The sequence below is a fragment of the Kogia breviceps genome, chromosome 6 (genome assembly GCF_026419965.1).
Source record: "Kogia breviceps isolate mKogBre1 chromosome 6, mKogBre1 haplotype 1, whole genome shotgun sequence".
In the NCBI taxonomy this organism is placed as follows: domain Eukaryota; kingdom Metazoa; phylum Chordata; class Mammalia; order Artiodactyla; family Physeteridae; genus Kogia; species Kogia breviceps.
Genome location: NC_081315.1, coordinates 96,984,735 through 97,004,192, shown reverse-complemented (window position 1 = coordinate 97,004,192; position 19,458 = coordinate 96,984,735). Strand labels below are relative to the sequence as shown.

At 46.7% G+C, this 19,458-nt stretch overlaps 1 protein-coding gene across 5 annotated transcripts in view; it reads right to left on the bottom strand.

Moving 5' to 3' along the window:
- The window catches only part of CCDC149 (coiled-coil domain containing 149), a 100,163-nt gene extending 80,981 nt beyond the window's left edge, over positions 1 to 19,182 (bottom strand). For 3 of the 5 annotated variants that reach the window (XM_067036330.1, XM_067036331.1, XM_067036332.1), the window contains exon 1: positions 19,021 to 19,163. In XM_067036330.1, the coding sequence (XP_066892431.1) occupies positions 19,021 to 19,068 (48 nt within the window). In that variant the 5' untranslated portion in view covers positions 19,069 to 19,163. Of the gene's footprint in view, positions 1 to 19,020 lie in introns of all 5 variants that reach the window. The other 2 variants (XM_067036334.1, XM_067036333.1) reach the window with 2 other exon arrangements.
- Positions 19,183 to 19,458: the final 276 nt, after the last annotated feature.

Below are 19,458 nucleotides of genomic sequence, written 5' to 3'. Positions count from 1 at the left end.
CTGGACCACCCTTTAACGAGAGGGAATGCGGGAGATACAGAGACAAAGGAGCCATTAATAGAAGCAACGTGGCACGTGGGATTTAGACTGAAATGTGGGTTTCACTGCCATCACCTACCACTGGGCCACTCTGACCTTCAGTTTCCTCTTTTATAAATTATGATATCAATAACCACCATCATTTATGGAAGCTACTCAGTGCCCAACGATGATTTATCATTTCACATATATAAATCATTAATCCTTATCACAACTCCAAAAGGTAGATGTCATTACCCCCTTTTACACATACAGAATCTGAGGCTCTAAGAGGTTAAAAAAAAAAGGGCGTGCAGCCTGTAAGTGACAAAGGTGGGATTTGAACACAGGTCTGCCCCATGTCCTTTCTGTTTCAGTGCACTGCCTCTCTCACAGAAGAGTCTAAGGATTTTATAAGGCAATGCATGTTAAAAAAAAAAAAAGCACTCAATAAAGTCTAAAGGCATCAATCTTCTTAATTATCACAGTATCAAAAGAATCAAGAGAACTGTGTCTGCCCTATTCAAAGAAAGAAAACAATCTCCATTCCTAAGTTTGTCAGCAGACCTTGCCTCTCTGAAAAATATTATCTCTCTGCTGGGATGAATAGTTCCATAAGAGGGCCAGAGTACTCAAGATGAAGAGTCAACTCAAGATGGTGCGTTTTGTGGGACTATTCCCTGGCTCCCTTCTCTCTGATACTTGAGTCAGGTGCAGATGCTCTAAAGCAAGGAGGTGTTCCATCCCCGTCTGCCCCAGAAGGCAGTCATCTGCAAACTAGAGATCTTGAAATCAGCCATGCAAATCCATCACCATTTTAATTATCCAAGTAAATAGAGCTCTTACCACCATCTGCCAAGATTTCAACCAGTCGTGATCATTAAGCTCCCCCAGCAGTTCTTTCTGGATGAGAACCATGGAGTCATTGCTAAAGGGCCACTTGGGCCCAAATTTCCGCCTACAGGATGAAGGTGTCCCCAGCTGAAGCATGTGTCTCGGAGCTGTTTTTTTTCCCCTCTCTACACCTTGCTCATATTTTTCTGAAAGCCATTAATTTGCTCCTTCAAAGTAACTTCATCTTTGTTGTTCTTACTTCCTTTCCACCAACTCCAGGCAGTACTGATTAGTGAGAAATTTTCCTCCACAAGAACAGTCAGCTCAGAACTCAGCCCCACAGCAAAAAGTGAGGTGGAGATTCATTCTGGAACACGGGTGGGTGTGCAATCCTGGTGATTCGAATCACCAGAGATTTCAGAGACCAGACTAAATTGTAAATGCTTCTTAAGACTCTGTCCAGGTCTGTTTCTCTGGCTGATAACTGTGCAAATGAGTTGATTATGTTAGTGAAAGGCTCCCGTGGGCGACCTGAGTTAATTATGGCTTTCAGGGAAGATGGCAAAATCCTCACTAAGTTACAAATCACCAATGGACCACAAGGCAGTATTGGGTATAACTGTACTTGCTTTCCTTGACAGTCAGTTGGTCCACCAACACCACTACCTCTGTCATCACCGTTCCTCAGGATAGCATTTAAATGACAATAAAGTGATTACTCTTCTCCTAGTACAGAATTAAGACCTGACACTCAAAATATCCCTTGGAGAAGGACATACAGACATCACTGATGCAGGTAATGTCAAAGTTTGGGCATTTCTCTTTCACTAAAGAAAATTCAGTGATAATCAGGATCACCACAGACAGCAGCAACAAATTGCTAATTGCTAAATATATGATCGGGCTGACCGCTCCAAAAGGCGATGACATTTCAGAGGCAGAGAGACCTAAAAGTATATGGAGGGCAGTGGATATGCTGAGTAAGACCCTGAGCTTGAGACCCAGATATGACCATGGAAGCGTCAGTCAAACACAGAGGGCAGACCCTCCTCTACCAGTGACGGTGTACCAGGCACTTTACACACATTAGCTCATTTGTCCTCACCATGAGACCCTACAAGGTAGGTACTACTATGATCCCCTATATACATATAAAGTGCTGGTCAGTAAGATGGAAGCAGAAGTGTCCTTTGGGACTTCTGGGAAGTTTCCTTAAGGGAGGGGTCCCCAACCCCTGTACCAGTCCGCATCTGTTAGGAACCGGACTGCAGGGCAGGAGGTGAGTGGTGGGCGAGCAAGTAAAGCTTCATCTGCTGCTACCCATCCTCCCCACAACCCTGTCCATGGAAAAACTGTCTTCCACGAAACCAGTCCCTGGTGCCAAAAAGGTTGGGGACTGCTGCCTTAAGGGGAGAGGTACACTCTTGCATGTCTTCCTCATCCTGAAATATATGGTCCACAAAATAGAAAACCTCACTCCTGGAATGGAGCAGTAGAGCAGAGGAATGGAAGGTGCCTGGATCCCTGACAAACAGTGAGCTGCCATATCAGCCCAAACTGTCTTCCTCCAAATTTATTGTACATGTGTGTGTATGGCTGTTAGCATAACTGAGGCAATCTTGAGCCCCTAAAGTTTCTCCTGTCCTTTTGCTGACCCTACCCAGGACTGTACTGTGCAGTAAGTCACTTCTCTGTCATCAAGGGCTTTGTATTGATAGTTAATAGATATTGTTTAATAATCATTAGGACCAGGTGGCCTCTATGCTCTGTTAGTCCCCAAACAATGATGAAAACCTTCACTGACGTATTCCTTGTGCCCACGAGACTAGTTACTCATTCATGAATTGTGACTTAGAAATGCACGTCCTGTTTCCCAGCACCTAGCCCAATACCCCCTTAAGTATAAAATTGTCCCCATGGCCCCTAGGCAGTGCAGGTGCAGCTGTGAATGCTTCCAGATCGTTGTCCCCTACCCCATCCCACCCTGTGAGTAAATTACCCTATAATAAACTGATCCATTGACTGTATGGAGCTGTTTCCCTCTTTTTTTTTTGGTCTCCAGATGCCTTCTCAATTCAGTGGGCACTTTTTGTTCCCTCTGACCTTCAACAATGTGAGTGAGAAATAAGATAATTCTATCTTATTTAAACCACTGTTATTTCTATTACATTAAAATTAATCCTAAATAATATACTGATATGCCAAACAACTGATACTGAGGAAATTTCAGAAGGAAATTAATAAAACAATCCCATCTACAATTTCATCAAAACTAATAAAATAGCTGGGAATAAATCTAAATAAGGAGGTAAAAAACCTGTACTTGGAAACCTGTAAGACACCGATGAAAGAAATTGGAGACAATACAAATGGATGGAAAGATAGACCGTGTTCATGGATTGGAAGAATTGACACTGTTACAATGACTATACTACCCAAAGCAATCTACAGATTCAATGCAAGCCCTACCAAAATACTAATGGCATTTCTCACAGAACTAGGACAATTCTAAAATTTGTATGGAAACACAAAAGACCCTGAATAGCCAAAACAATCTTGAGAAAGAACAAAGGTGGTTTCAAACTATACTACAGGGCTTCCCTGGTGATGCAGTAGTTGAGAGTCCGCCTGCTGATGCAGAGGACGTGGGTTCATGGCCTGGTCCAGGAAGATCCCACATGCCACGGAGCGGCTAGGCCCGTGAGCCATGGCCGCTGAGCCTGCGCATCCAGAGCCTGTGCTCCGCAATGGGAGAGGCCACAACAGTGAGAGGCCCGCATAATGCAAAAAAAACACCCCCAAAACAAAAAACTATAGTACAAAGCTACATTATCAAAACTATATGGTACTGGCACAAAAACAGACACATAGGTCAATGGAACAGAATACAAAGCCCAGAAATGAACCCATACTTATATGGGCAGTTAATCTATAATAAAGGAGGCAATAATTTACAATGGAGAAAAGACAGCCTGTTCAATAAAGGGTGTTGGGGAAACTGGACAACTACATGCAAAAGAATCAAACTGGACTACTTCCTCTCACCATATGCAAAATAAATTCAAAATGGATTAAAGATTTAAGTATAAGACCTGAAACCACAACACTTCTAGAAGAAAACATAGGCAGTACTCACTCTTGGAATGGAGTGATAGAGAGACAGAAGGTGCCTGGATCCCTGACAAATGGTAAGCCCCCATATCACGTATCTATATTTTCAAAATCTGGCGTGGAGCGGTGCAGTGAACTTAGATTACTTGGATATTTAAAGTTACATCCACCACGACTCAAGGTTTTATCATCTCTAGGCATCAATAATACCTTCAGCCACTCAGTTTTCTTCCTCAACCTTTCCTCATTCAGAGATTCAGGCCATCAAGGGCAGGGACTCGCTGCTGTGATGAGGACACTCTGTGATGGGGGTGAACAGGCAGGGGTGGAAGGCTGGAGTCGCTCACTTCCACTGAGCTGGTGCTCGGACAGGGCTGGGTCACCTGGCACACGTGCCTTCCACCCACAGCAGAGGTGGTGTCCTGCCCGTCCTTCAGGATGTGGTTACGCCTGTAGGTCTCCTGACACCACTTTTGCTCAACTTCCAACTGAAATTGAAGTCATGGCAGGAATCTGGAACCAGACCCCAAAAGGCTCTTTTTCAGCTCAGGTTTTTAGGCTTAGAACTAGGTCAGCTGAAGTGAGTGTACAGAGGGTCTGAACCCAAGTCACCCAGAGGGAAAACATTGTAACCTTCAAGTTTAAAAGCCTAGCTCTACACACTTTCTTCTTTTTGAGTGACCATAAAAAAGGACTCTGAATTTCTAAATGTTTCATAAACACTCTGAATTTCCATCTCTTCATCTATAAACACACTACTCCCTGCTCATTCTAACTGGTGAAGTAGTTATAAGAAATTGATTAAGGAATATAGAGGAAGGTGACAACATCGTGTTGCATTTTGTACCCCAACTTTTAGCAAAGTGCCTGGGACATAGTTAATCATCTTAAATATCAGTGGAGGGAAGACAAATGTAAGGAATTATTTTTATTTGTTACTGCTCATGATGAGAAGATGGCCATAGGGACCAAAAAAAAAAAAATAATCGCACAATTTCTTTGCATGAGAGTCAACTGTGGGTGGCAGATAACCTTGGAACAAACTTAAATTCTAGTCCAGAGCAGCGTTAAAGGCTGGCATCTGTTCAGACACACTATAGTACAGGTCAGAGTCCATTACAGAAAGTAGCTCTTTATAACCAAATGATTTCCCACCTGCAGCTTCTGCCTGACTCTTTTCAAGCAATATAGCTGATAGAATAAAATTCCAGTTTGGAAGAAAGGAAGGAAAAGAAGGGAAGGTGGGAGGGAGAGTGGGAGGGACTTGACTTCTAGTAAATTCATAAATCCCTTAGAGCTTATTAAAAGGAGATTTGACTTACTACCTTTAAAAGATCACAATCTATATTTTGAGAGTCAGAAGGCCTGTAAGATCAAATGGGGATAAGTGGACTTGGGGGAGAAAAAGAGATAAGAATATCGTTCTGACAAAAAAATAAAAAGATGTCCTTGTTTTAATTCAGCAGTTTTTCAATTCAAGTATTAGCTGAGAATCCAGTGGGGTTGTCATCTCTTTTACGTTTGTTCATTACATGCAGCACATTGTTCTGGGCACATTGGGAAATTAAAAAAATGAATCTACCCATCCTGCACTGAGTAACTCCAGGCTGGAGGCAAGACGTACGTAAATAATTCCAGTGTGAGGCAACCCGGGAGACGCTGGTCACAGAGGTTATGTCTAGACACTTGGGATTGCAGAAGGCAAGAGACCTTTCAGTTGGGGGTCAAGGTGGTCATGACGAAGCCTTGAAAGAAGAGTGAGGAGAAGTGAGAGAATAAGAGTTCCTGGCAGAGGGCACAGCCTCAGCAAAGGCCAGGTGCATGGAAACACAGGTTTCCAGCAAAGACCCCAAAGTGGTTCTGTTTGCCAGGAATACAGGACATGTGAAAAGGAGAAATGCAAAATAAGGCTGGAATGTTTGGTTTGGGTGAAAGTAAGAAAGGCCTTAAATGACAGTGGAGTCCGAGCCAAAGGCAGAGCCAATAGGGCCGTGGAGGGCTTTGAGCGAGGAAGGTCAGGATCACAGTCCTGCTTCCAGACCCTTGACCAGGCAGGGATGGACTGGAAGGAAAGGCAGAAAGAGATGCAGGAGACAGGGAGGCTGATGAGGAGGCACCTGCAAGAATCCAGGGTGGGGAGCTGACTGCTGGCTCTTTGTGAGCAAATGCTGGGTCTTGGGCACTGAAATCAGCTGCATACGAGGCTTATTCAAAACCCCAACAAATGATGAAGGTAGAGTGGTCAGCAGGAGACTGGACTGAGGGAGAGTGAGAAGGGTGCAAAGTCACAAGGTGAATAAGGTGAGCGCAGAAGAGGCCATGGGATGGAAGTTGCCCAGGAATTGATCGAGCAGTCTGCAAACACATTAGAAGGTCTGGCAAGGCTGGAGACTGTTGGGAAAGCAGAAAAGGTTACAGATTGACCCTGACAGCATTCACCAGTCTGGAGCAAATTAAAAAGCAAATTGGAACTGGCTTAAATAAAAGGGAGTCCCATCGCTGCCACCTCCAATATCTCCTTGGTCGTGGGGTCTACAGATGGCAGAGCAAGCAGGTACGTCAATCTGCACTTCATCAATATGAATTTTCAATGGCATCATGTTGACAGCAGCAGCTGACACATCACCTCCCTCGGCTGAAGCATCCCTGAAGCCCTGGGAAGCCTCTTCCTAAAGCCCAGGCAAGGACAGAACCACCCCCTCAGCTGCAGAGGGTGGGGGACTTTAAAACACACTTTCACGTACATCATCTCACTTTATCCTCATCTTAGATGAGAGACACAAGGCAGGTATTGTTATCTTCATTGTACAAAGTCCAGAGACACTGAGGTCTGGACAAGTAAGGTGATTCGCCCAAGACTGTGTAGCCATGTAGTGGCGGAGCTTGATGACTTACATAACCCACTGCTGCCTGAGAAAGGAAGCTGCTCGGGACACCAGGAAGCTGCCAGGTCATGTGGACACTCACTCCCAGCTCCTTCACAGCCATGGTCAGCCCGGGGAGACGTTGGAAGTGGGGCACACTGGCAGGTGAGTAGGGCTGGCTTCAAAGAGAATGTTGAAAATGGCGAGGTGAACTGTTTTTCCTTCCTTGTTTCCTTTTCTTCCCTCCTTCCCTCCTTCCCTCCTTCCCTTCCTTTCCTCCATAAGTGCCTGCCAAGGATCATGTGCCAGGCACTGTGCTAGACATTGGTGACCACCCACCCCTCTGAAGGTCCCTCATCCTCAGGAACCCCAGTTGCCATACCTGCTCACAAAGCCCCACACTCTCTTCCCAACTGAAATATACCATCCATTTCCCAATCTCTTGAGACCCACAAGAGGCAGGAAACCCAAGTGGAGGCTATGACATTTGAGCTGGGCTGTAAAGTGTGAGTAGGAGCTCATCTTTGGACATAAGCAAAGGCTTAGAGATGTCTCAGGGTATGGAATGATCTGGTAACAGGAATGCTATAGAGCGTGAGGGAGATGGTAGCATAAGGGGTACAGAGGAGTTACCGAAGATGAGGAGAGAGCAGGCCCTTGGAGGCCACCTGAGGAATGGCTTTCACTCTGCAGGCCCTGGAAAGCCATCGGGGGCTTTAGGCAAAGGAGTGGTAAATCATTTCAGCGCTTGGAATGACAACTCAAGTAACTGCAGGGAATAAAGAAGATCTTAGAGGGTCTTTATGCAGATATTCTGGGAAGAGTGGATGAGAACCTGGGCCATGGTGGGATAGTAGGAAAGGTGACACAGAGCCCTTATTAAGGACTTGTACCAAGGCAGAAAATATGGGTCTTTGTAGATAATTAGATGGGTGTGGGGTAAGTTGGGAAGAAGAATCAAGGAAGATTCCATAGTGATGTCATTCATTGATACGGGATAGAAGAAGGGAAGAGAGATGGGAAGGGCTGAAGGTAGAGGGAGGGTAAATTCAGTTCAGGGCACGCTGAGTGCGAGGTGCCTGGGGGACACATCCAGTAGCCCCGTGGAGGGATGCAAAGCCCAGTGTGTAGGGGGAGAACAGTGGAGTGTCAGAGGCTGCACAGCCAGGTGTCAAGTAGGTAGAGGACTGAAGAAAGACCTAGATGTGTATGTGGCAAGTAGGAGCCTGGTCTTGGGTGGCCTTGGCAAGAGCATTTTCAGGAGTAAAAATGGGGTGGAAGGCAGGCTCAGGTGGGTTGAGAGTGGATGAGGACAAGGGCACAGAGGGACAGGTGCAGGTACAGGGGGCCTCCTGGGTCCTGCTCAGCCCTCACCCCCAGGCAACTTCTCCCTGTTCAAAGCGTACAGTCATGCCCTTTGAGTTGCCTCTAGAATGAAGGCCACTCAGGACCCCAGCACTCTCTAGACAGCTAACCGGGCATTCAAGGTCAGCCTAACAATCATCAGCTGATACCCCACCGTGTGTCTCCAATCAGAGAAACACACCTGGGATTTCCCAAACAAGCCCTGTATTTTGCCATCTCTGCACTTTTGCTATCTCCATTCCTTCTGCCTAGAACACCTTTCCTTTACATTTCCCCTTGCAGACATCCTGCCTAACCTTCCTGGTCCAAGTGCTACCCTCATCAAGAACCTTCCTCAATCCCCCAATCCAAATGAACTTCCCTGCAAAGCACAAGGCTATGCACACAGCATAGCTGTGTGCAACACAACACAACACAGTTGACCTTCTTTGCTATCCACCTGTCCCACTGAAATACCTCCGGGCTGTGTTTCATTCTTCTTTCAGGCCAACTGACCAACCTATCACAGTGATGGATCGATCCATCCTGACATCACTGACCCCAGACCTGTGTGTCTGTCACTAATAAACTATAGGTGGGCAGGCATGTCCAAGATGCTCTTCCCATAAATGAGAATGTGAAATCAAAGTCGAGGCCCTGCAAATGGGCCAGAACTAGGTCATCTGGGGGATGTTCTCTCAGTATCCTCACTCAGGTCCTGCACCTCTTGAGTCATAGCATGAAGCCTCATCATTCTAGAACTCCTGTCTCCTACCCCAACACAGGTGGTCACGGTCCCTCCTCTTAGGAGCTCACTAATTCATGTAGGAGTTAAGATCCACACACAGAGAAGGTCCTTTCCTTTCTCAGGGAGCATCTAAGTTCTACATGAGTGGTTTGTAAGCTACACTATGTAAGGCAACAGGATGAAGAGCTCACTTCAAGCTTGGGTGGTCATGGATGATTTTATGAAGGATGTTGGTGTCTATTCCATCTTGAAGGACTGGTAAAGGCTGTGGTCAGGGAAGAAGTGGAAGGCCCACCCAGATGAGGTCAGGATAATAAAGTAGAAGCCAGAATGTGGAACAGATCAGTTTGGCTGGAACAACCCATTTATGAGGGAAAATGAGGCATAAGGCTTGAAAGATAGGTCAGCTTGGGGCAGGCCTTGAATACCCAGTAATGGGGAGCCACTGAAGGCTTCTGAGTAAGAGGTCCTGCCGGAGTGTCTTTTTTAAGGTAGTTTAATAGGCTAGTCATATAGAAGGTATATTGGCTTGAAGAAGATCTGATATTTTGAATAAACTTAAGATGTTCATTACGATAAAAATACCGTAAGATAACGGAAACAGAGTAGCCTAGAAGAAGTGAAATGAAAACGAGAAGACTTCAAAATAAAAAATCTGCCAAAAGCTTGTGTTCCTTGGGGACCAGGTGTCCCCTACCACTGGTGCCATTTTACCTGAAGGACCAGAAAGAGATGCAGACTCTCAACTAAGCAAAGTCCTCTGCCAGGAGGTACCCAAAGCCCCGCTATGGTTTTATTGGTGGAAAACCAGGCAGTGGGTAAGAAACGTTGCTCACTCTGGTCATTTTCATTCAGGGACTAGCCAAAGTCCTCTTCTTATCTTCAGCCAATGTATTTTATTCAATGTGAAAGTCACTAAATTAATTTTTTTAACATGATAAGAGTAGCAATTGTCAATTTTAGAAGCACATATGCGAATTTCCCTGCACAGGAGAGAACATGAATCCCATTAGTTAAAAATAGCAGTTGTGCTCACTTTCCCCCACATGCTAATTTTAATAAACTTACTCTAAAATTAGCCTGCCACTATGAGGATAGCTGCTCATCAGAAACGTTCCCAGGAAGCACTAAGCTTGCCTCGCAAGAGTTCAAGCACTCCTAGGAAACTCTGAACAATGCAGAGCTCTAAGCAGAACTTGTCCTCTTCTCACCAGACTCAGTCACCCCCACAACCCTCTGTCAGACCCATCACCACCACTCTCTAGCCACACTTCGAGGGTCATCTTGGACTCATGCTATTGCATCTTCCCAATCCAATTGGCTATGAAATCCTGTATGGGTCTTCCTTTAAAATCTGTCTCATAGCCATCCCTTTTTCTCTCTCTCCACTGATGCCATAACTCCTTATCACTTCATTTTGTCAAATATTCAAGCATTCACATATTCTACGCTCACTGAATACCTACAAAGGGCAAGGTACAGTGTGAAGTGTTAAGGTCACAAATTAATAACATATGGTCCCTACCCTCAAGGAGTTCAAGATCTTTTGGGCCCAGTGGAGAGAGAGAGACAAGTCAAGGGTTAATCAAAGAACCATATGATAAATGGTATGATCTAGGTGCAACAGGGGTAATTGGGAATATTGATGGTGACAGAAAAGACTAGATTACTGGTAGCTCATCTTCACTTGTCTTTGCCTGATTCCTGGGAGAGCTACCAAATTTGTCTTTATATTCCCGCTGCCTGGCACAGTGCCTTGTGAATGACAAAGGCTCAGTGATTACTGACTTCAGTGGAAATGAATCTTTTTCAAGTATTTTCATCAACTTACACTCTAGCTAAAAAAGCTTTCAGAGGCTATTACCAGCTACATTAGAGTACACCCTTCTGTCTTGCTTTTGAAGTTGTTCACCATCTGGTCTACCCTGGCTATCCAACCTCTATTTCTGCTATACCTCAACCCACTAGTTTCAGGCTTTATCTGGAGCATTTCCTCAAAGGCCAACCACCAGTCCAGTGCTCAGGCCTGCTTCCTGTCACCAACACCATGCCCTCTTCAGCCAAAGCGGAGGGACCCAGTTCAAGTTCTACTTCTTCTAAGCTTTTCCCCACTTCTTCAGTTTCACCAACTGCCTATATATGTATCTAAGATATATTGTTCATTATTTTGCACTGTTTTTTCATTTAATATTATGAATGTGAATAATGCTTTGAAATATTAAATGGTACTCTATTTACCTTGCCTCAAATTCCTATAACTCCTATCCTGTTTCTCTCCACATATCCCTCTCCCTTTTATTTTTTATTTATTTGTTAATTTATTAAAATAAATTTATTTATTTTACTTTTGGCTGTGTTGGGTCTTTGTTGCTGTGCGCGGGCTTTCTCTAGTTGCAGAGAGCGGGGGCTACCCTTCATTGCAGTGTGCAGGCTTCTCATTGCAGTGGCTTCTCTTGTTGCAGAGCACAGGCTCTAGGCACACGGGCTTCAGTAGTTGTGGCACGCAGGCTCAGTAGTTGTGGCTCACAGGCTCTAGAGCGCAGGCTCAGTAGTTGTGGTGCACAGGCTTAGTTGCTTCATGGCATGTGGGATCTTCCCGGACCAGGGCTTGAACCCGTGTGCCCTGCATTGGCGGGTGGATTCTTAACCACTGCTCCACCAGGGAAGTCCCCCTCTCCCTTTTAAAAGCCAGACATCTTGCCTTCTCCAAGGAAGAGAGTGCTCAGCAGAACACTGGTAGCAAAGTGACTGGCTTTTCAGTTTTGAAGGCCTTGTCCTTCACCAGAAGATACCAGAGCAAAGAAGAGTCTCCCTGTAACTCCCTCCCCCACGACTCTCCAAAAGACTAGAAAAGATCTCCAAATTTGAGGAAAAGGCAGACAGAGAGCAAGGAAAGAGAGCCTGGTTATCAGTGAGTGTCTAAGAATAAACACTAATCAGCCTGGTGTCAGGAGAGTGGAATAAGGACTGTGGGACTGAGATGTAGGGGGCGTGGCTAGTTGTGACGGAAACCTGATGAGTTGGGGAATCAGAGAGGTAAAGAGTAAAGCTCTCTATAGCGATGACTGTCTTCAATATCCATTCCACCCCTTTTTAAAGACTTAAGTTTATTGAGGTATAATTTACATAGAGAAAAAAATCACCCTTTTGAAGTGTACAGATCTATGGATTTTAACAAACTTATACAATCATGTAGCCATCAACTCCATCAAGGCATGGACTATGTCCATCACTCTAAAAAGCTCCCTAGTATTCCCCTGCAGTCAATCTGTTCAGTCACTCCAGGCTCTGGCAATCACTGATTGGTTTTTCTGTCCTTTTCGTTGTGCTTTTTCAAGAATTTCATATAAGTGGAATCTTACAGTCAGTGCATTTGAGTCTCTGCCTTCTTTCACTTGACATGTTTTTGCATGCATCAGTAGTCTGTTCCATCTTAACGCTAAGCAGGATTCTATGATGTGGATGTAGCAATTTAACCACTTGCCAGTTAGTGGACACTGTTGTGTATCCAGTTTTCAGCAATTATAAATAAAACTGCTATAAACATTCACATACAGGATTTTGTGTGGACACGTGTCTTCATTTCTCTTGGGTCAACACCTATGAGCAGGATTGCTGGGTTGTTGGGTTTAGTGTAGGTTTGACTTTATGAGAACTTATAAAACTGTTTTCAAAAGTGGTTGTACCATTTTATATTCCTCTAGCAATGTAGGAGACTTCCAGTCACTCTGCATCCTTATCAGAACTTGGTTTTCCCATTTTTTATTTCTGTGTCTGTTTTTCCATTCTAACAGTTATGTTGTGGCATCTTATTGTGGCTTTAACTTACATTTTCCTGATGGCTGATGCTGTGGAGTATCTGCTCATGTGCTCATTTACCATCTGAATCTCTTCTTTAGTGAAGTGTCTATTTAACTCTTTTGCCCATTTTTAAAATTAGATTGTTTTCTTACTATTGTGTTATGAGAGTTCTTTGTATATTCTGGATATAAGATATGTGTTCTGCACAAAATTTCTCATCTGTGGCTTGTCTTTTCATTTTTTTTAACAGAGTCTTTCAAAGAGCAGACATTTTTTATTTTGATAAAGTTCAATTTATCCTTTTTTTCCTTTTATAAGTTTGTGTTTTTCCTGTCCTGTATACCTTTCTAACTTTTTAATAGAACCCTCCCAAATTTAAGTTGGGCATACCCAGCTTAAGATGACATTTCCTAGCCTCCCTTGCAGCTACATGTAGCCATGTGACTACACTCAGACAAATGGGATACGAGAATTGATACGTATAGCTCTCTAGTCATCCCTAATGAAAGAAAAGCCCTTTGCCCTGGACTTCCCCTTTCCCTCTTTCCCCTTTCCATGGGCTGGGACAAAACATGGCAACAACCTAGCTTTAACTATACAGTTGAGGACCATCCCCTAAGAAACAGTAGAGAAACAAGATGGGAGAAACCTGGGTTCTTAAATGACTCATGGAGCAGGGCTGCTCCCCCAGCCTGGACCAGCACACTATGACACGAAAGAGACCTAAATATCTACCTCACTGAAACCAATATATTTTGGGAGTAGGTATCTTTGTTAAGTGGCTGACTTTACCCTAACAAATATACCCTTCTTTCTTAGGAAGTAAAAAATAATCCCCAATTCCCTGGACCCAGCCTGGTGTGGTGTGGTGTGTCTATGCAGAAAATTGCACCATGGTTTCTCAAAGTTTCCCTCAGCTCAGGAGTGATTCAGAGACCGCAGAACATGACTGAATTCCCCCACCTTGGGCAAGGGAGCAAAGCCCCCCATGCCCAGAGTAGTGAAGTAGCAGTATATCACCTTGTTCTTCATTCACCCAAAGTAGCATGGGTCTGGTACAGACACCAAAGGGCCAGAAGAGGGGAACAAGGGCAGACACAACAGTGACTGACAGTGACCAATGACCAGATGCTAGACAGAAATGAGGAGAGTGTGGCTAAACAAAAATAGCCCAGACCAGTTGTGTGCCCCCTACCCCATCACCCCTGCCAGTGGCTGAGTACTACTTACCACCCCTAGAACTCAAATACAAGTTCAGGCAGAGGTGTGATTCCAATCCAGATTATGTTCCCCCTCCTGCCTTACAATGGGAGTTTGTAATCATAATTAAGGTGTTATAGTAAAATAAAGTTTTCAGTTTGTGAACACCTGAGTTTGTGCCCTGAGCTCCACCCTCAACTGTACTAATGTCTGCTGAACATTTACTGCTTGCCAGGCAGACAGCAAAACACTAACGAGCGTGATTTCACTGGATCCTCACAATTAGAGCACCTATGCGTAGGTGCTTTGTGATCCTGTTTAAAGATGAGAAAAATGAGGCTCGGAGGAGTTGCATGGCACGGTGATTCTCTCAACATCCATTCCCCTTCTTCTGGCAATTGTTCCCACCCCCCTAACCCACTCTCAGTCCATGTGGCCTGGGCAGGGCTCCGTGCACAACTGCAGGCCTGAAACAGGTCACTATGCTCCTGAGTAACTTCTTCCAGGGCAGGTGAGGGATCTAAGTGGGTGCAAAGGGAATGATTCCTGGGGTTCTGTGGGGTCTCCTGCAAAAGAGTTTCTGTCTTCCCCGCTGGACTTGAGCTTGAGAGGGTGGGAGGCTGAGACTGAAGTCAGGCCCCAAGCAGAGCCAAAGATGGAGAGAAAGCATCTGTTTTGAGCACTGAATCCAGCTGTGCCCCACACCACCCCTATCTTGGAAATGATTAGTCACGGCAGCTGTGTTAGTTTGCTAGAGGCTGCTGTAACAAACTGCATGAACTGGGTGGCTTGAAACAATAGAAATTAATTTCTGATAGTCCTGGAGGTCAGAGGTTCAAAATCAAAGTGTCGATAGGGCCAGGATCCCTAATAAGACTCTAGGGGAAGACCCTTCCTTGCCTCCTCCTAGCTTCTCGTAGCTGCCAGCAATCTTTGGCTTTCCTTGGCTTGTGGTAGCATAACTCCAATCTCTGCCTCTGTCATCACCCAGCCTTCTTTCCTCTGTGTCTTCACATCGTCTTCCCTTTGTGCACCTCTGCATCCACATTTCCCTCTTCTCACAAGGACACTGGTCACTGGATTAGGAACCCACTCAAATGACCTCATCTTGAGTACATCTGCAAGATCCTGTTTCCAAATAGGGTCATATTCACAGGTATTGCGGGGAGGAGGTTAGGACTTGAACATATCTTTTCAGGGACACAATTCAACCCACAATATCAGCTGATAAATTCCCTTTGAGCTGAACCTGCTTGGGCTGGGTTTTGCACTGAGAAAGAAGTAGAGCCAAGACTTACTCTCAGTTCTCAGTCGACAAACAAGACCCAAAGCTGTGCCCTTATCCACAGGCTCAGACTGCAAGCCTGTTCAGCTTCCCTCCCCAGATGTCAGCGGCTCTACTTTGGGCAGAGGCCCAGGCTTAACCATCTTCTATATCTGCCTCCTAGTCACTGCATACAGCATGCTCAAGGAATACAGGACTAATTGCTATCTAATTAATTAACCAAAATTCAAATAGTGAAACTGAATTAGTCATGGTTTATCATAGGGCAGTAGGCTGAGAGATGACCAGGATTTTTATCTTAGAAATGAAGTTACGGATTGTCTGCACGACTGCATTTCAAGATTCCCCCCTCCCCACCCCGATTTGAAAGATCACCTCAGGTGGTGATGAGAAGAATGCTTCCCCCTCCCCAGACATTTAATTTCCAGAATAGAACAGAAGCCACACTCCTTTCACATGCATGGCCATGTTTACTTCAGGGTCTGAGAGAAGGCTGTAATTTCAGCTTGTTATGCTAAAACTATGAAAATAAAGCTGATCTCTATAGGATTATTTAAATGAAAACTGCTTCCTAGAGGCAAGCCTAGGAAGCAAACTGATTGAAAGAGAGCACAGGGCTCTGGGCAGGAAGGGCAATGGAGTGTGGACCCAGGGTGGGAGGTAGAACCGGGGACTTCTGTAGAAACAGACTGGAGCCCATTTGACCCAGGTCACATGTGTGGTGATACCTTCCCCAGTTCCTTCCACTGGCTTCCAAAGTCACTTTCAAACATCACTAGCCACGGACCATTCTCTTCCTTGAATCCTACTTGCCTAGGGCCCACAGTGATTTCTCCACGCCCACGGAAGCGCAGGCAGCTGAACTTGAGCGTGCAGGGGAATCCCCTGGTGAGCTCCCTTTGTGACAAAAGCAGATTGGGGGCTACACTCCTAGGCGCTTTCATGAAGTAAGGTAATTCGTTGCCTGTGGTTGCCACAGCAAATCACTACAAACTGGGTGGCTTATAACACAAATTTATTTTCTCACAGTTGTGGAGGTCAGAAGTCCAAAATCAAGGTGTCAGCAGGATTGGTTCCTTCCAGAGGCTCTGAGGGAGAATCTATCCCAAGCTTCTCCCAGCTTCTGGTGGCTGCTAGCATAGCCCTTGGCATCCCTTGGCTGTCACTGCCCATCTCCAGTTTCTGCCTCTTCATGTGGACTTTCTCTCTGTGTGTCTCTGCTTCCCCATAGCCTTCTCCCTTGTATCACTGTGTCTCAAATCTATCTTTACTTTCTCATAAGAACACTGATCATTAGATTTAGGGCCCATCCTAAATCCAGGATGGTCTCATTTTGAGATCCTTAGCTTGATTATATCTGCAAAGACCCTGTTTTCAAATAAGGTCTTATAGCTACTGGGATGTTAGGACTTGGATGTATCCATGGGGGGAAGAACACAATTCAGTGCACTACTGTAGATTTGGGGAGAGACCCAGAAACTTGCATTTTTTTCCCCCAAATGCCAAGTGACTCTTTGTACTCTTTGCTCCCAAAATGACCCTGATGATCTGTAAATCATACTCTGAGCAACAATGATCCAGTTGCTGAGGATTCAAAGATGAATAAGACATAGACCCCTCCCTTTGAGAATCTGCTGTCTGGGGGAAGATACACACAGATGAACTGGTGACTAAGATACAAAGTGTGGCCTAATGATCCCAAGCTCTGGAGTCAGGCACCAGGGTTCAAGTTCTGCCCCCTCCAGATGTGAGGCTCTGAGTGAGTTCCTTAGCATGTTTGGGCCACAGTTTCCTTATCTGTAAAATAAGAAATAATTCCTACCTTATACCACTGTGAGTATGAGGCTGTGTAAATGTTAAATATGAAGGATGGACTTGAGGAATGGCCGTTAGCTATTATGAAGGTGGGAAGCACCTTGCATTCATTTTCACATCCCACAGCCCCGAGCTGTGTGCCCTCTGCGTCCTAAGCTTTAATGAATGTCTGAAGGCAAGACAGCTTTACTCTGGAGATACAGAGCTGGGATAGGCAGGACAACTCTGGAAAGACCCATATCTGGATCTTGACTTATTCTACAAGCATTTTTTGAGCACCTGCTGTGTATGGAGCTCAGGGTGTAGGCACCTGGAACAAAGCCAAATAAAATACACAGCCTAGTGGGGAGACCACTAGACTGCAATAGTGTGTGGTCAGGGCAAGACAGAGGCACCCTCGGTCCAGGGACAGCCATGCCAATAAGAACTTCCTTCTTTGGTTTCCCATCCTTCCCAGTCCACCCTTTAGGATTCTCTTAGTGTTTATGGTGTGACTCTCCTTCCACACTATACCATATGCTTCAGGAGTTCTTTGAGGGCAGAAGGGGTCATCTGTCTTCTTGGCCATTGTATCCCAAATACCGAGCAATGCACCTGACTCCTAATAGGCATTCGACAAGTATTTGCTGGAGTAGTGAACATTCTGCTATTTCAGAGCCCAGCACTGGACTTCCACGAAGAACCACCTCCAGGTTCCTTGACCATTGGGTATGATTCTTGACTAGCCAAGGGAAAAGATCCTCAGAGGATCTGTCCCTTAACATAAAGCCTGACAGAGGAGATGGGGACAGGCTGCATGACAACATATCATGATACTGTCCAGTTATTACATACAGATCAATAGGGAACAAACTGAACTTGGGGAGAAGCTATGACAGTCCATTCCTCTTCAGAAATACAATGCTTTGCATACACTGGACATTAAGTACTGTTATCAGACTGACCTGGAGGCCCAGGAAATGGCTAAAGGAGAAAGACGGTACAACGTTTCCCTTCCAGCACCCAACATGGGAAGGAAGCCAGAAAACCATTACATCCTGCATTGTGCGTATGGAAGTAAGAAAACAGGGCCCAAGCTGGCCTTGGGGATGGGGATGCGGATGCGGATGGGGATGGTTCTCAGGAGGGAGAGAAGGGAGAATTTCCGGGGCGTGGTCAGCACAGCTGGGTAAGTGGCTAACCACCATCACAAATGGTGGTAAGTCAGGACGAACAACTTACCTGTGAGAGGAGACACCAGCACTCTCTCTCACCTGGAGAAATCAGGCAGCCCTTCCCAGGCCAAACCATTCTTACGGTGGGCTGAAGAGGGAATAGCATAGGAGTCCAAAAGGCGACCCCACGGGGGTTTCTGACAAAATCGTTAGGCCGTGGGGGAGGGCACGGCATTCTCTGCTTCCACAGATCGAATGACTTCTGCACCAGTGTTTCACTCCTTTGATAAACGGCACGCCACCTTACACACAGAAGGCCCACGGTAAACGTGTTGACTTAATTGAATAACTGAATGAACGAAGGCTACGGAGGACCCTATGGAACTCCCCTCCCCCCCAAACCTCCGCTGCAGGCGATTCCACCTGGCCCGGCCGTGGCCCCAGGACCCGGATTTCCCCCTGGCACCACCTTTCCGCTTCAGCACTGGGCGTCCAATCGCTTGGCTCCAAAACAGCGGCAACCGAGAAGGCAGGTGGGGCTTGGCTCCCACTCCCGGATCCCCGCGCTCCTCTCGCCAATCCAGTGCCCAGCCCTGCCCGGAGGGAAGGCCCCTCCCCAAAGGCTGGCACCAGCTGGCGTGGAAGAAAGTGGCGCCCGCGCAGATCTCAAAGGGCGGGAGGAACGGCGCACCTGGCGGGGCGCGTGAGAGCAGCCAGCCGAGGCCGCGGGGTGCGCGTCCCCCGCGAGTCCCCGCCCGGCTCGGCCACCTGGGGGGCGCGGGCTCGGGGCTGGCGACAGCTCGGCCCGGCCCGGCCCATCCCGCCCGGCCGGCGCCTCGGCCTCACCTCGCTCACCAGCCCCTGCCAGTCGCTCTCGGTCCGGTCGCCGTTCATGGCCTCCTCCTCCAGGCACGGGCCGGCCTCATGGACGCCGCCCTCCTCCTCTGCGGCCTCCTCCGAGCCGCCGCGCCGCCGCCGCCGCAGCCGCCGCCTCCACCTGGGCCCCGCGCGGCCCCGAGAGGGCCCGGCGCCTCCGAGCTGCCGCGCCGCCGCCTCCTGCGGCCGCCCGCGCTGTTGACTCAACGTCAGCCTCCGCGGGAGGAAGGGGAGGAGGAGCCGCGGTCGGTGCCGGGCCGCAGCCGAGCCGGCCTAGGACCGCGCCACGAAGACCCCGGATCCCGCGCAGCCCCCGGACCCCGCGCTCGTGGCGGCCGAGGTCCTGACCGCAGGATTACTGCTCTCCCGGCGGGAGGCGGCTCGGCGTCCCCCACAAGAAGTAAATCC